The sequence below is a fragment of the Sus scrofa genome, chromosome 2 (genome assembly GCF_054392235.1).
Source record: "Sus scrofa isolate SSC_HxYL_T2T_F1_AM1 chromosome 2, Sscrofa_HxYL_maternal_Yorkshire_Landrace_v2.0, whole genome shotgun sequence".
NCBI classification, from domain to species: Eukaryota; Metazoa; Chordata; class Mammalia; order Artiodactyla; family Suidae; genus Sus; species Sus scrofa.
The window spans coordinates 119,163,627-119,180,814 of record NC_139384.1 but is presented as its reverse complement, the minus strand read 5'-3'; the positions used below and the strand labels follow the sequence as shown (position 1 = coordinate 119,180,814).

The 17,188-nt window shown below is 39.9% G+C and overlaps 1 protein-coding gene across 50 annotated transcripts in view; it reads right to left on the bottom strand.

The window, feature by feature from the left end:
* PPIP5K2 (diphosphoinositol pentakisphosphate kinase 2) overlaps positions 1-17,188 on the bottom strand; it is a 94,007-nt gene that overhangs the window by 24,907 nt on the left and 51,912 nt on the right. For all 50 annotated transcript variants that reach the window (XR_002341839.2, XR_014838444.1, XR_014838446.1 and 47 more), the window contains 2 exons: positions 14,858-14,985; positions 14,161-14,275 (listed from right to left, as the gene is read on the bottom strand). Coding sequence is in view for 43 of the 50 variants with exons in the window: in XM_085014166.1 (XP_084870292.1) it covers positions 14,161-14,275; positions 14,858-14,985 (243 nt within the window). In the remaining 7 variants the exon portion in view is untranslated. The remainder of the gene's footprint in view (positions 1-14,160; positions 14,276-14,857; positions 14,986-17,188) is intronic.

The following is a 17,188-nucleotide window of genomic DNA, read 5'->3' as shown; positions in this document are numbered from 1 at the left end:
CCTTTAATTAGACAATCATTAGTTTTGAATCATGTAATCAGAGAGCATCAGAACTGAAAGGGATCTTAGAAGATATGCATTATAAGCAATTAAAGTAGAAAATTCTATCTGATAAGGAAAAACTACTCAAAGTTCAAACTCTACAGGCAAAAGTCAATAGGGTCCACTTAGATGTTATGGTACATCAGAAATAACGTCCTTCGTCTCATATCAAATATTACAAATATATAAAAAGCCAACAATTTTTTGTATACAATAAGTGTATATAATATTTTGGACTTTTGTATAGAATGTATCTTTTTTAAAAAATAAAATTTGAAATGCAAAAGCCCAAACTTAAGGCCACACATTGATTACTTATTTTTTTAAATTACAGAATATATTTCCTTTTTAAATTTAGACATTATATAATCTCAGAGGAAGTACTCCCCCTTTGAAGTTTTTGGAAAAGTAAAGTGAAATCAACATCATGTAATTTGTGTAATTACATGTATTCTTGGCTTCATTTCAATAAATGGCTATTCATACCTCTAAATGCTCTACAGTAGTTGCTTCCAACACTCCAGAGTAAAAACTGCATCTGTCTGAGTTTGTGTGTGTGTCTGTGTCAGCGGTTGAGGAGAGGATATGTACAAAGATGTATACACATTTCTTTTTTCAAAATTGATAAGGAAAAACATAAATTAACATAGCATTACTGCGTTTTATGAAATGTGAATTATTATAAATAATGGGTTTTAATTAAATATGAAAACATTTCAGTAATTGAAAAGATCTATTAGACTCTGTAATACTGCATTATTAATAAGAATGCCATTTAATATCTAATAACTAATTCAGTGGTGCACTTATAGATTTTGCTAGGTCTGCTTTAAAATTTTTTTAAAATTTAGCCATTTTGCAGCATTTTCCTGCATGCAATATCAAGAATTCATAAAAATCTTTTTTAAAAAATTAATCATCTTTTTGTAAAATACATTCCTTGAAATTTAGTTTACAATCTCATTTCCTTAACAAACACCCTTTAAAAAAAAAAAATCTACTATGAAGAGATAGACTTTATCAAGTCCACAATGAAAAATGAAAAATTTCAACTGGGAAAAGACCAAACAAGGTTTTAAGTGTAGTAGACACAGGCTCTTATCGGGATAATATGAGCTAGGATAATGAATTATAATTCAAAAAAATTTTTTAAACATTTTAAATTAGAATACAAGACATCTCTTTGGTAGAAACCTTAATTTTCAGTTTAGTAAGTACAAGTAATTTTTAGAAGCACAGAATTTTTATAAGAATGAAATTGTTTAGCTTTTGTTTTAGAAAAGTAGCTGAATACGACATATACTCAATAAGCTATAGTTCTACTGCCACCACCCTAAGTCTAAACTACACTATCCTTCTTCAGATCACATGCTTCCTAACTGGTTTCCTCATATATACTCCTACCTATTCACTGTCCACACAACAACCAAAGCCATCCACTTCCCTGCTTAAAACCTTTCAATGACTTCCCAATTCCCTTAGGATTACAAAGGCATGGTTCTTTTTTTTTTTTTTTTTTGTCTTTTTGCTATTTCTTCGGCCGCTCCCGCGGCATATGGAGATTCCCAGGCTAGGGGTCTAAATGGAGCTGTAGCCACCGGCCTACACCAGAGCCACAGCAACACGGGATCCGAGCGTCTGCAACCTACACCACAGCTCACGGCAATGCCCAGTTAACCCACTGAGCAAGGGCAGGGACCAAACCTTATGGTTCCTAGTCGGATTCGTTAACCACTGTGCCACAACGGGAACTCCAACAAAGGCATGGTTCTTTAAACTTATCTTTTTTACTTTTATCTATCACTCACTATTATGCTCCAATCATTAGGCCTTTTATCTGTTCTTCTATCCTCTATATTCTTTCCACCTTATAAAGAAGTGCAAGGTCAAAAGGTGACCACATAATAGAGATATATCTCCTCCCCCAAAACAAAATCATTACTACTGAATAGATAAGCCCTTGCCTTACTAATTACGGGTCATTTTTTTCCATTCTCTATTTTTTTTTTTTTTTTTTTTTTTGTCTTTTTGCTATTTCTTGGGCTGCTCCCGCGCATATGGAGGTTCCCAGGCTAGGGGTTGAATCAGAGCTGTAGCTAACAGCCTTCACCAGAGCCACAGCAACACGGGATCTGAGCCGTGTCTGCAACCTACACCACAGCTCACGGCAAGGACGGATCGTTAACCCACTGAGCAAGGGCAGGGACCGAACCCGCAACCTCATGGTTCCTAGTCGGATTCGTTAACCACTGTGCCACGACGGGAACTCCCCCATTCTCTATTTCTTATATTAAAGTTCAACTAACCTGCCTATGCATGCAAAGGATGTCACTTTGCTATTTTTTAAAGGACTAAAAAAATAAATAAAGGCGGGAGGACAAGATGGCGGAGGAGTAGGGGGACACGCTCGCCCTCTCCCACAAACACAACAAAAAAAGCACATCTACAGAAGAAATGACTCGCACAGAACAACAACCAATCGCTGGCAGAGGAACCTAAACTCCAATAACGGCAAGAAGTTCGTGACATTATTGGGCAGAACGGGAGAAAAGAGGAGAGTGAGAGAAGGTGAATCCGAGCGGGACGGGCGCTCCCGAAAGGGAACTGCGGAGGAGAAAGGGATCCCGCACCCTGGAAAGTCTCCTACCGGGGGAAAGATCAAACGAACCGGAGGAATCTCCAGATGCAGAGAAGAGTGTAGCAGTAAGTCGGAGTACGGAAAAACGATCAAGAACCCAACGGACCATCTGAACTACGGGCACAGTCACCAAAAATTGAGACGCCTGGGTGGGGGCTGGGCACCGAATCCTCGGCTCCAGAGGTTAGTCCCCGGGAAAGGGCCGGGGGACGCCTGGGTGGGGGCTGGGCACCAAGACCTCAGCTCTGAAGGTTGGTCCCCGAGAGGGGGCCGGGGGACGCCTGGGTTGGGGCTGGGCACCGAGACCTCGCCTCCGAAGGTTAGTCCCCAAGAAAGGGCCGGGGGGCGCCGCCTGGGTGGGGGCTGGGCACCGAGACCTCGGCTCCAGAGATTAGTCCCCGGGCTAGGGGGGCGGGGAAGAGCGGAAACTGCTTGGGAGGTCTCTAAACCATTTGACGGGGCAGAGACTGCCTGGGAGACTAGAAAACAAAGCTGTCGCAGAGGAAGGGAGCAATACTCTAGGGGCGGGGAAGTGGAAAGCCGCCTCAGAGGGAACCTGGGAGAAGAGCCTGGTCTGCGCCCGTGCTGGGGAGGGGAGAGAAGAAGGGGTGGGTCCCCATAGAATACCCCCCACGCCACAGCAAGCTTACAGGCCCGCTAGCTAGCAGAAAGCTGTGCTTCCCAGTGCATTCCCTCCCCCCACCCCCGCCACCCCCTACGCTCTCGCCAAACCTGGGGCTGCCTGCCATCCAGGAGGGCTGGCCTCAACAATTGCCTGAAGCCTACCACCGCAGGGGCTCTCCCTGCACAGGCCTGCTTGCCCTTTGGAGGGGCTACACTTCCACAGAGCAGCACCAAACACCACCAGCCCCCTAGAAAAGGCCTGCAGCCCAGAAAAGCTAGAACAAGCCTAGCCAGGCCGTGAATAGATCGACCTAATTCTCCGACGGTTTTTCTGAGACGGGCTCCCCCGGGGAGGAGCCTCTTGAGTCTCCAAGGGCCTTGCTACACGCCCAAGACCCCAGGGGGTGCTAAGACCTAGGGGACCAGCTGCATAGGACTGCCAGCTCCAGGCAGGACCCCCTGCAGCCCAGAAAAGCTGCAACAAGCCTGGCCGAATCGGGAAAAGATCTCAGACGGTCTTTCTGAGTCGGGCTGTCCTGGGGAGGAGCCTCTTGAGTCTCCAAGGGCCCTGCTACCCGCCCAAGACCCCAAGGGGTGCTGAGACCTAGTGGACCAGCTGCATAGGACTGCCAGCTCCAGGCAGGACCCCCTGCAGCCCAGAAAAGCTGCAACAAGCCTGGCGGAATCGGGAAAAGATCTCAGACGGTCTTTCTGAGTCGGGCTGTCCTGGGGAGGAGCCTCTTGAGCCTCCAAGGGCCCTGCTACCCGCCCAAGACCCCAGGGGGTGCTGAGACCTAGTGGACCAGCTGCATAGGACTGCCAGCTCCAGGCAGGACCCCCTGCAGCCCAGAAAAGCTGCAACAAGCCTGGCCGAATCGGGAAAAGATCTCAAACGGTCTTTCTGAATCGGGCTGCCCTGGGGAGGAGCCTCTTGAGTCTCCAAGGGCCCTGCTACCCGCCCAAGACCCCAAGGGGTGCTGAGACCTAGTGGACCAGCTGCATAGGACTGCCAGCTCCAGGCAGGACCCCCTGCAGCCCAGAAAAGCTGCAACAAGCCTGGCGGAATCGGGAAAAGATCTCAGACGGTCTTTCTGAGTCGGGCTGTCCTGGGGAGGAGCCTCTTGAGCCTCCAAGGGCCCTGCTACCCGCCCAAGACCCCAGGGGGTGCTGAGACCTAGTGGACCAGCTGCATAGGACTGCCAGCTCCAGGCAGGACCCCCTGCAGCCCAGAAAAGCTGCAACAAGCCTGGCCGAATCAGGAAAAGATCTCAAACGGTCTTTCTGAATCGGGCTGCCCTGGGGAGGAGCCTCTTGAGTCTCCAAGGGCCCTGCTACCCGCCCAAGACCCCAAGGGGTGCTGAGACCTAGTGGACCAGCTGCATAGGACTGCCAGCTCCAGGCAGGACCCCCTGCAGCCCAGAAAAGCTGCAACAAGCCTGGCCGAATTGGGAAAAGATCTCAGACGGTCTTTCTGAATCGGGCTGTTCTGGGGAGGAGCCTCTTGAGTCTCCAAAGGCCCTGCTACTCGCCCAAGACCCCAAGGGGTGCTGAGACCTAGTGGACCAGCTGCATAGGACTGCCAGCTCCAGGCAGGACCCCCTGCAGCCCAGAAAAGCTGCAACAAGCCTGGCGGAATCGGGAAAAGATCTCAGACGGTCTTTCTGAATCGGGCTGCCCTGGGGAGGAACCTCTTGAGTCTCCAAGGGCCCTGCTACCCGCCCAAGACCCCAGGGGGTGCTGAGAACCAAGTGAAATCTGCTACCATCGTGGGGTGGACCTCCCAGTCCTGTCTGCCCTCAGGAAGTCCTCCTTTGCTTCAAAGAAACACTGTTAGTCCCATCAACACTCCAGAAAAGCCACACTGCCTCAAAAAAAGATTGACCAACAACGACAGCCCTCAGGAAATATTCCACGGCAGTGACAAGGCAAACACTACCCGATAACGGAGAGTACAACTCCCTCAGGAGAAAGAAGACAACAAGCAAGATGAAGAAGCTGAGAAACCACCCCCAGTCAAACCAACAGGAGGACTCACCTAAAACAGTCAACAATGAAACTGATCTCTGCAGTCTGACAGACCTGGAGTTCAAAAGAGAAATAGTGAAAATACTGAAGGAATTAAGAGAAGATATGAACAGCAATGCAGATACCCTCAGAAAGGAGCTAGAAAATATAAGGAGGAGCCAAGAAAAACTAGAACATTCATTTGCAGAGATGCAAACTGAACTAGGGGCAGTAAAAACCAGAATGAATAATGCAGAAGAACGAATCAGTGATATGGAAGATAGAATAATGGAAATCACTCAATCTGGTCAACAGACAGAAAACCGAATCAAAAAACTGGAAAGCAATATAAGAGACCTATGGGATAATATAAAACGAGCCAATCTACGCATAATAGGAATTCCAGAAGGAGTAGAAAAAGATAAGGGAATGGAAAATATATTTGAAGAAATTATCGCTGGAAACTTCCCAAATCTAAAGGATACTGGATTCAAGATACAAGAAGCACAGAGGGCCCCAAACAAACTGAACCCAAACAGACCCACACCAAGACACATCATAATAAAAATGGCAAAAGTTAGTGATAAAGAGAGGATCCTAAAGGCAGCAAGAGAAAAACAGAATGTTACCTACAAGGGAACCCCCATAAGAATATCAGCTGATTTCTCTACAGAAACACTACAGGCCAGGAGGGAATGGCAAGAGATATTTAAAGTGCTCAAAGGAAAAAATATGCAACCTAGAATACTTTATCCAGCAAGAATATCATTTAAAATAGAAGGGGAAATAAAAATTTTTCCCAACAAACAAAAACTTAAAGAATACAGCAACACAAAACCCAGGTTAAAGGAAATATTGAAAGGGCTTCTCTAAACCAAAAGAAAGGAAGGAAAGGGAAGAAAAAAGAAAAAAAAAAAAAAAAAAAAGAAGAAGAAGAAGAGGAAGAACTAGGACAGAGGAAGATACAATCAGAGAGCAGTCATTCAAATAAGCCAGCATACAGATTTAATCATGAACATGCTTCAAACAAAATAAAATTAAAAAGAAAAAAATAAAAGAGTCATCAAAACCATAAAATGTGGGCAAGGGATGTTAGGAGGACCATCAGGCTAAAACACACAATTATGGGAAGGGGTTAGCATACTTAAAAAACAGGGCAACCACAAGCCAAAACCAAATATTGCATTTGCAAAAAATGAAAAAAAAAACACTCAAGCAGATAATAACAGGAGACCATCCAACCAAAAAAAAAAAAAAAAAAAAAAAAAAAAAAAAAAAAAAAGAAAGGAAGAATGGAGAACCATAGAATCAACTGGAACACGAGGATCAAATGGCAATAAATAATCATCTATCAATTATCACCTTAAATGTCAATGGACTGAATGCCCCAATCAAAAGACACAGAATGGCTGAGTGGATAAAACGGCAAAAACCTTCAATATGCTGCCTACAAGAAACTCACCTTAGGACAAAAGATACATATAGATTGAAAGTGAAAGGCTGGGGAAAAGTATTTCATGCCAATAGACATGACAGAAAAGCAGGAGTTGCAACGCTCATATCAGACAAAATAGACTTTAAAACAAAAGACATAAAGAAAGACAAAGAAGGACACTATTTAATGATTAAGGGATCCATCCAAGGAGAGGATGTTACTATCATCAACATATATGCCCCAAACATAGGAGCACCCAGATACATACAACAAATATTAACAGACATAAAGGGAGATATTGATGAGAATACAATCATAGTAGGAGACCTAAATACCCCCCTCACATCAATGGACAGATCCTCTAGACAGAAAACCAATAAAGCAACAGAGATCCTAAAGGAAACAATAGAAAAGTTAGACTTAATTGATATCTTCAGGACACTACATCCAAAAAAATCAGAATACACATTCTTCTCAAATGCTCATGGAACATTCTCAAGAATTGACCACATATTGGGACATAAAGCGAATCTCAATAAATTTAGGAGCATAGAAATTATCTCAAGTATCTTCTCTGACCACAATGCCATGAAATTAGAAATCAACCATGGGAAAAGGAAAGAGAAAAAACCTACTCCATGGAGACTAAACAACATGCTACTAAAAAACCAATGGGTCAATGAGGAAATCAAGAAGGAAATTAAAAACTATCTTGAAACAAATGATAATGAAGACACAACCTCTCAAAATCTATGGGATGCTGCGAAAGCAGTGCTCAGAGGGAAATTTATAGCAATACAGGCCTTTCTCAAAAAAGAAGAAAGATCCCAAATTGACAACTTAACCCTCCACCTAAATGAATTAGAAAAAGAAGAACAAAGAAGTCCTAAAGTCAGCAGAAGGAAGGAAATTGTAAAGATCAAAGAAGAAATCAATAAAATAGAGACTCAAAAAACAATAGAGAAAATTAATAAAACCAAGAGCTGGTTCTTTGAAAAGGTGAACAAAATTGATAAACCCCTGGCCAGACTCACTAAAAAGAGGAGAGAAAGAACCCAAATCACCAAAATTATAAATGAAAAAGGAGAAATCACAACGGATACAGCAGAAATACAAAAAACCATAAGAGAATACTATGAACAACTATATGGCAATAAGTTTGACAATCTGGAAGAAATGGACAATTTTCTAGAATCTTACAGCCTGCCAAAACTGAATCAAGCAGAAACAGACCAACTGAACAGACCAATCACCAGAAATGAAATTGAAGAGGTCATAAAATCACTCCCTACAAATAAAAGCCCAGGACCAGATGGCTTCACAGGTGAATTCTATCAAACATATAAAGAGGAATTGGTGCCCATCCTCCTTAAACTCTTTCAAAAGGTTGAAGAAGAAGGAATACTCCCAAAGACATTCTATGAGGCCACCATCACCCTCATTCCAAAACCAGGCAGAGATACCACCAAAAAAGAAAACTATCGCCCAATATCATTGATGAATATAGATGCAAAAATTCTCAACAAAATCTTAGCCAACCGAATCCAACAACATATCAAAAAAATTATACACCATGACCAGGTTGGGTTCATCCCAGGTTCTCAAGGATGGTTCAACATACGCAAATCAATCAACATCATACACCACATTAACAAAAAAAAGGTCAAAAATCATATGATCATCTCAATAGATGCAGAAAAAGCATTTGACAAAGTTCAACATCCATTCATGATCAAGACCCTCGCCAAAGTGGGTATAGAGGGAACATTCCTGAATATAATCAAAGCCATTTATGATAAACCCACAGCAAATATAATCCTCAATGGGGAAAAACTGAAAGCCTTCTCACTCAAATCTGGAACAAGACAGGGATGCCCACTCTCACCACTGCTCTTCAACATCGTTTTGGAAGTCTTAGCCACAGCAATTAGACAAACAAAAGAAATCAAAGGCATCCATATAGGAAGAGAAGAGATCAAACTGTCACTGTATGCAGATGACATGATTCTATACCTAGAAAACCCTAAGGACTCAACCCCAAAACTCCTTGAACTGATTAATAAATTCAGCAAAGTGGCAGGATATAAGATTAACATTCAGAAGTCAGTTGCATTTCTGTATACCAGCAATGAAGCATTAGAAAAGGAATACAAAAATACGATACCTTTTAAAATTGTACCTCACAAAATCAAATACCTCGGAATACACCTAACCAAAGAGGTAAAGGACCTATATGCCGAGAACTATAAAACCTTAATCAAAGAAATCAAAGAAGATGTAAAAAAATGGAAAGATATTCCATGTTCCTGGATTGGAAAAATCAATATTGTGAAAATGGCCATCCTACCCAAAGCAATCTACAGATTCAATGCAATCCCTATCAAATTACCCATGACATTTTTCACAGAACTAGAACAAACAATCCAAACATTTATATGGAACCACAAAAGACCGAGAATCGCCAAAGCAATCCTGAGAAACAAAAACCAAGCAGGAGGCATCACTCTCCCAGACTTCAAGAAATACTACAAAGCCACAGTCATCAAAACAGTGTGGTACTGGTATCAAAACAGACAGACAGACCAATGGAACAGAATAGAGAATCTGGAAATTAACCCTGACACCTATGGTCAATTAATCTTTGACAAGGGAGGCAAGAACATCAAATGGGAAAAGGAAAGTCTATTCAGCAAGTATTGCTGGGAAACCTGGACAGCTGTATGCAAAGCAATGAAACTAGAACACACCCTCACACCATGCACAAAAATAAACTCCAAATGGCTGAAAGACTTAAATATACGACAGGACACCATCAAACTCCTAGAAGAAAACATAGGCAAAACACTCTCTGACATCAACATCATGAATATTTTCTCAGGTCAGTCTCCCAAAGCAATAGAAATTAGAGCAAAAATAAACCCATGGGACCTCATCAAACTGAAAAGCTTTTGCACAGCAAAGGAAACCCAAAAGAAAACAAAAAGACAACTTACAGAATGGGAGAAAATAGTTTCAAATGATGCAACTGACAAGGGCTTAATCTCTAGAATATACAAGCAACTTATACAACTCAACAGCAAAAAAACCAATCAATCAATGGAAAAATGGGCAAAAGACCTGAATAGACATTTCTCCAAGGAAGATATACAGATGGCCAACAAACACATGAAAAAATGCTCAACATCGCTGATTATAAGAGAAATGCAAATCAAAACTACCATGAGATACCACCTCACACCAGTCAGAATGGCCATCATTAATAAATCCACAAATAACAAGTGCTGGAGGGGCTGTGGAGAAAAGGGAACCCTCCTGCACTGTTGGTGGGAATGTAAACTGGTACAGCCACTATGGAGAACAGTTTGGAGATACCTTAGAAATCTATACATAGAACTTCCATATGACCCTGCAATCCCACTCTTGGGCATCTATCCGGACAAAGCTCTACTTAAAAGAGACACATGCACCCGCATGTTCATTGCAGCACTATTCACAATAGCCAGGACATGGAAACAATCCAAATGTCCATCGACAGAGGATTGGATTCGGAAGATGTGGTATATATACACGATGGAATACTACTCAGCCATAAAAAAGGATGACATCATGCCATTTGCAGCAACATGGATGGAACTAGAGAATCTCATACTGAGTGAAATGAGCCAGAAAGACAAAGACAAATACCATATGACATCACTTATAACTGGAATCTAATATCCAGCACAAATGAACATCTCCTCAGAAAAGAAAATCAATCATGGACTTGGAGAAGAGACTTGTGGTTGCCTGATGGGAGGGGGAGGGAGTGGGAGGGATCGGGAGCTTGGGCTTATCAGACACAACTTAGAATAGATTTACAAGGAGATCCCGCTGAATAGCATTGATAACTATGTCTAGATACTCATGTTGCAACAGAAGAAATGGTGGGGGAAAAACTGTAATTGTAATGTATACATGTAAGGATAACCTGACCCCCTTGCTGTACAGTGGGAAAATAAAATTAAAAAAAAAAAAAAAAAAAAAAAAAAAAAAAATAAATAAATAAAAAACAAGAGAAAAGAACATATGAGTTGGAAAATTTGATGGCAACAGGATATTTACATAGCCTTAGGGTAACTTTAATAATAACTATTCGTCAAGGCCTAATAATAAGATAGGTTAAAAATTAAGAGACATATACCAAATCTTCATGATATATTTTGTTGTCCTTTATTTTAAAAGTATAAAAGAAAACAAAGTTGAATTCACTTCATTTTAAAGATTATTTTTTATAGACGTGCAAAAATGTGTATGCCAATATACACCTAGAAATTTTTTTTCAACTCTTAATTTTTGCTAGTTTGGAGATGGCTGAAAAAATATTTTTGATATACTGTAGAAGTGATATTTTATTTTAGGTAGTGTATTTAGATTTATGCCGAGAAAGAAAGGGGATATTAAAATTCCTAAGTCTGTTTGATTATCACTTCCATTGCCAATCTCTAAAATGTCAGTTTATTTTTTCAAATAAAAACTTCCCAGGAATCTTACTAATAGCCACTGCCTCAGCCATTATTAATATCTCAGCTTCCCAACTCTATACTTCAACTCAAACCTTTAGCCTTTACATATGAACATTCTACTGGTTATCTTCACTTGACTAGCCTCCGAAGGCCTCAAACTCAAGCTATCTAAAATTAAACTCATTGCTTTCCTTCTGAGGCCCACATATTCCCCCAAGTGCTACTTATCTCACTGAATAATGGGTAATTTTGTAGAAGATCCTATGATAGAAATATGGGAATCTTTCTTGACTCTCTTTCCTTTCTTACCCTTCGTATCCGTAAGCAAAGAAAGGAGAGTGTTGGGAAAAGTTAAAATGCCCCAAAAGGCATTCCGGTTGTGGCTCAGAGGGTTAGGAACCCAACACAGTGTCCATGAGGATCCGTGTTTGATCCCTGGCCTTGCTCAGTGGGTTAAGAATCCAGCATTGCTGCAAGCTGTGGCATAGACTGCAGACGCTGCTTGTATCTGGCATTGCTATGTCTGTGGCCAAGGCCAGCAGCTGCAACTGATTCAACCTCTAGCTCCATGTGCAGCCATTAAAAAGAAACAAAAAAGCCTCAAAAAGAGCATGTGAGTGAAAGCCTAAAGGGCACTGAGGAAGTTGGTGAAGGATTAGAGGAAGGTAAGAAAAATGTTACTGGAAACTATAGGAAAAAGAGTCCTTGCTACGGAGTGGTGCAAAGTGTAGAAATACTGTAACCTGTAGACAGTGGAACTCAATGAGCTAGCCACAAAGCTTTCCAGGAAAAATTCTGAAAATGCCTCCAAGATTCTTCTCACTGCCTGGAATAAATTATGAGAGGAGGAGGTAAGCTACAGGGAAATGGTTAATTTAAAAGGAGCCAAGACTTGTGGAGTTCAAAAATAAAACTATTTCTCATTCCCACAATCTCCAAACAATGCTATAATTAAAAAGTGGAGAAACACAGGAATCTGTCAAGAAAATGTAGGTGTGATTATAAAAATACTAAGACTTAAGAAAGATTTAAGGCTCATAGACCTTTTTAAGGATCATACTAGCATGTCTCTCAGATACTCACTATTAAGCAGTAAGTATTGTTCAGTACTATCTCTCAGGAGCCACAGAGGAAGCCCAATGTAGAAAACTCCTTATTTTTAAGAGATTTGAGGGTGCGAATTTTTTTTTTTTTTTTTTTTTGTCTTTTTGTCTTTTTGCCTTTCCAAGGGCCACTTCCCGTAGCATATGGAGGTTCCCAGGCTAGGGGTCGAATCAGAGCTGTAGTCACCGGCCTACGCCAGAGCCACAGCAACGCAGGATCCGAGCCGCATCTGCGACCTACACCACAGCTCACAGCAACGCTGGATCCTTAACCCGCTGAGCAAGGCCAGGGATCGAACCCACAACCTCATGGTTCCTAGTCAGATTCGTTAACCACTGCGCCATGATGGGAACTCCTGAATTTTTTAATAAAGATTATAAATTAGTCCTTTTTATTTTTTACACCATCTTCAACTAAAAATAAACAAACATTTGGGTACCCAAACTTTCTTAGGCAGGATGCAGGTTAAAGAAAACTTCTCAGCTGCAAACATGAGCTACTCTTTACGCAAAAGGAAGGATGACCAGATGAAGCAGTCAAGAAGCCAAAGTAGGAAGCCAGGAGCCACTAAAACAACTCCCTGGCAGTATGACAGAGCTCTAATTAAGGACTGAGCAATAAGCACCTATGTAGATTTCAAAATTGCAATGGACCATCTGTTTACCCGTTTTGAAAAGGTTATTTACAGCAGTAATCCTTTGTTTCTTGAATGTATGAAGGACAGAATGTTGGTATCTTTAAGTTCACAGATTTTTGAACTAAGACTGAGTTCTCCTGAGCACTCAAGGAGCTATGCCCAAAGAATCCCATCCATATCTGGCCCTGATTTAGATATGAGATCCTGATGTCAAATTTATGCTGTAATAGATTAGCCTGGAGGAATATCAGAGAGATTAAGTACATTTTGCACATGGAAGAAATATGGATTGTGTGGCTAATAGACACACTGTGATAGACTCTATTTTCCAAAGATGGCCACCAAAATATATCCAATCTCAATACTCATCCTACAATGTGACGGTAATACTTCACTCATCTAGGAATGTGGGTCTGTTTCCCCTCCCCTGGAACCTGAATGGAACTCTGTGACTGTCTCAATGAAAACAGCTCAGCAGAAGTGATCTATATAATTTCTTATGTTAAATGAAGAAAAATGTTTTGTGCTTGCTCCTTAGTTCCTTGTTCTCTTAGGAAGCTCACTTTTGGAACTCAGCTACTATGTTCTGAGAAAGCAGGTTACATGAAAAGGCCATTGTAGGTATTGTGGTCAACAACCCTAGCCAAGGTCTTAACTGACATCAAGCAGCAAGACATGAGAAGAAAACTGTGAGATGATTTGAGCCCCAGGCACTGTCTGACTGCAACCTCATGAAAGACCCAATGCAAAACTGTCTAAATGGTCAGTCAACACTTTAAACCATGAGAAAGAAAAATAAAGAGACTGGTTGTTTTGAGCCAGTAAGCTTTGGTATGATTCATTACATAATAGCAGAGTTACAATGTCCAACCAAATACCAGGTCCTGCCAATTCTAACCCCTAAATAACGCAAATTCATCAGCTTCTCTTTATCTCACTGTCACCAGCCCCTAACATCACCTACATTATTTTATATTATTATTTGCTTAAGTGGATCTTCTTCAAAGAGAAGAGAACAAGTCATCATCTAGCACAGTGCTTGGTATATAGCAGACCCTTGACTAATGATGACAAATAATAAATAACTGTACAGTAAAAAATGCTGTTAGTAATTTGATTACCAATTGAATAATACATTTTCAGTAAGTACAATGATATAACTTATTCTACTTACATCACATAAGGCACCGTAGCGAAGAATAGATAGTAAAGAATGTACATGACTTTCACTGGTGAAGTATAATCTGGTACGGACATGACGTTCAGGAGACAGAACACCTCTGGAATACCTGAAGTCAGGAGCAGACAGTGTTAAAACATAACTATACAATTAAAACATATTAAATACAAATTATTTTGAAAAATGAATTTAATCTTACTAGAAGCAAAAGAATATAATAAGTAAAATCTATCATTCTTCCAACCACAATTCAGATATTACCTTAGCAGACAGTCCTCTAACATGAAGATAACCAGAACTAACTGGGACCATTGAGATTAGTCAAAGAAGAGTTAACATTAGTCAAGTTCACTGTAAATAGTTCATTTAAGTGCCTTTATTAGCCATGAAAGAGGACACAGCCCTAAGGAAGTTCACCTACTGAATAAGGGTGATCATTGATGATCACATGTGAATGATGACACACATCCCCTTTCCCTGTTTACCTCAGTTTTTTCCCCAATTTGGAGCCAAAAAGAAATGTGGTTGGAAGTTAACTATTAGGAATACCTAGGTAATCTTTATTTTCTAGGTGATACACTTTATTTCAGGTGATACACTCCTGATGTAGTCATGGAATATTAAAAAGTAATTCAATTTGAAGTATACAAAAACAGATGCTAGAAACTTAAATACCAGTACAGTCTCTTACACAGGATGGAGTTTATTTACAGTGTCATCATCTTGTGTCCTCTGAAGATCTGAGCGAATTTTTCTAACTAGAGGAGTACAGTAGCCTTTGGCAATTTCCAGTTTTTCAGCTTTAGTTATACCATATTCCTGAGGAGAAAATGCATAGCATTAGAAAAAGGGTACAATAATAAAGAACTCCAATAAATTTAAGAATTTTAGTAAGAGACAAATATTTTTATTAAGCCTTTTTTAAACAATAGTGGTTAGGCAAAAATGCCATGAAATTACCAAATTTAAGGAACTCTGTAACCATTCTAAATTAATTAAATTTATAAGGAATTAAAATCCAAAGTGTTAAGAAGACATAGTAATTGTAATAAAAATTGTAGTAAAAGTTACAGTTCAAGTCGGTAGATTAGAAAATGACCTGATAGAAAAAAAGAAAATTCTGTGATGTGTGTGAGGACAGAAAGAGCATTTTAAGAGGAAGAGGGCACAGATTTTCTCTCAAAATTGATTCCAGTATACTTGTATTTAAAGGCTACTTCCTGCTATCAGGTATTTCACAGGGGGGCAAAACATTTGTATGAATAATAAATCTTAAACCTAAGAAAGAAAAGGATGATTGATTCCAGATGGAAGATATTTGAAAATAACTCTTGGATCATCTACCTTAAACATAAAAGTGTGGTTGTTCAATCATCTTACCAACATAGATGACTGTGAATTGGGTAGTTATTTAATACTATACTATAAATAATACTATTTAATTTACTGAGGTAACATTGATTTCTAACATTTTCATGTGTACATTATATTTCAACTTCTGTACAAACTACAGTGTGCTCATCACCAAAAGTTTAATTTCCACCCATCACCATACAGTTGACTCCCTTTACTCAATTTGCCTCCATTCCCCTATGGTTATTATTATTCCTTTCTCTACAAATAAGTGTTTTTGTTTGGCTTGCTCATTTACTTAAGTTTTTTTAAAAAATATTCTACGTTTGAATGAAATCATACAGTGTTAGTTTTTACCTGAATGATTCATTTAGCATACACCCTCAAAGTCCAACTATGTTGCCACAAAAGGCAAGATTATACCTTTTTATGGCTGAGTAATATTCCAGTGATTATATATATACCACTTCCTTATTCATTCACTCACCAATGAACACTTTCCATATCTTGGCTATTGCAAATAACGCCACAATGACCATAGATGTGCATATACCTATTTGAATTAGTGTTTTTAGTCTTTGGATAAATACTTAAAGGTGGAACAGCTGAATAGTATGGTAGTTTTATCCATTAATTTTGAGGAATCTCCATACTGTTTTCCATAGAGTCTGCACTAATTTAAATTCCTATCAACAGTGTACCAGGGTTTCCTTTCTCCACATAATCCCCAACACTTGTTATTTCTTGCCTTTTCAACAATGGCCATTCTAACAAGTGTGAGGTGATTTCTCATATGGTTTTGATTTGCATTTCTCTAATAATTAGTGATGCTGAACATCTTTTCATGAGTCTCTTGGCAATGTGCATGTCTTCTTTGGAAAAATGTTCAGCTCTCCCGCACACTGTTTAATTGGGTTGTTCGGTTTTTTAGTTTGAGTTGTATGAGTTCTTCATGTGTTTTGGTTATTAACCCCTAATTAAATACATGATTTTCAAATACCTTCTCCCATTCGGTAGACTGTCTTTTCATTTAGTTGATGGTTTACTATATCTGTATAGTTTCATGCAGTCCCATTTGTTTATCTTTGCTTTTGTTCCCCCTGCCTGAGGAAGTATATCCAAAAAGACAATGCTAAGACCAATGTCAAAGAGCATACTATGTTTTCTTTTAGTTTTATGATTTCAGGTCATACATTCAAGTCTTTAATCCATGTGGTCCAGTTCCCCTTATACTATTGGTTGAAGAGATTATCCTTTATTCATTTTATGTTCTTGACTTCTCTGTCATAAACTAAATATATATGTTCATACATGTGTGGGTTTATTTCTAGGCTGTCAGTTCTGTTCTATTCGTCTGCATGCCTGGTTTACTGCCAATATCATATCGCTTTGATTACTACAGTTTTGTAGTATAATTTGAAATCAGGGAGTGTGATAATCCAGCTTTGTTCTTTTTGCTTTGGATTGCTTTACTTCAGGTCTTTCATGGTTCTAGATTAATTTCAGAATTTTTTGTTCTATTTCTGTGAAAAATATCACTAGGATTTTGATAGGAATTGCACCAAATCTACAGACTACTTTAGGTAATATGGATACTTTTACAATGCTAATTCTTTCAAGCCCATGAACACAAGTATCTTTCCATTTTCTCCTGTCCTCAACTTCTTTC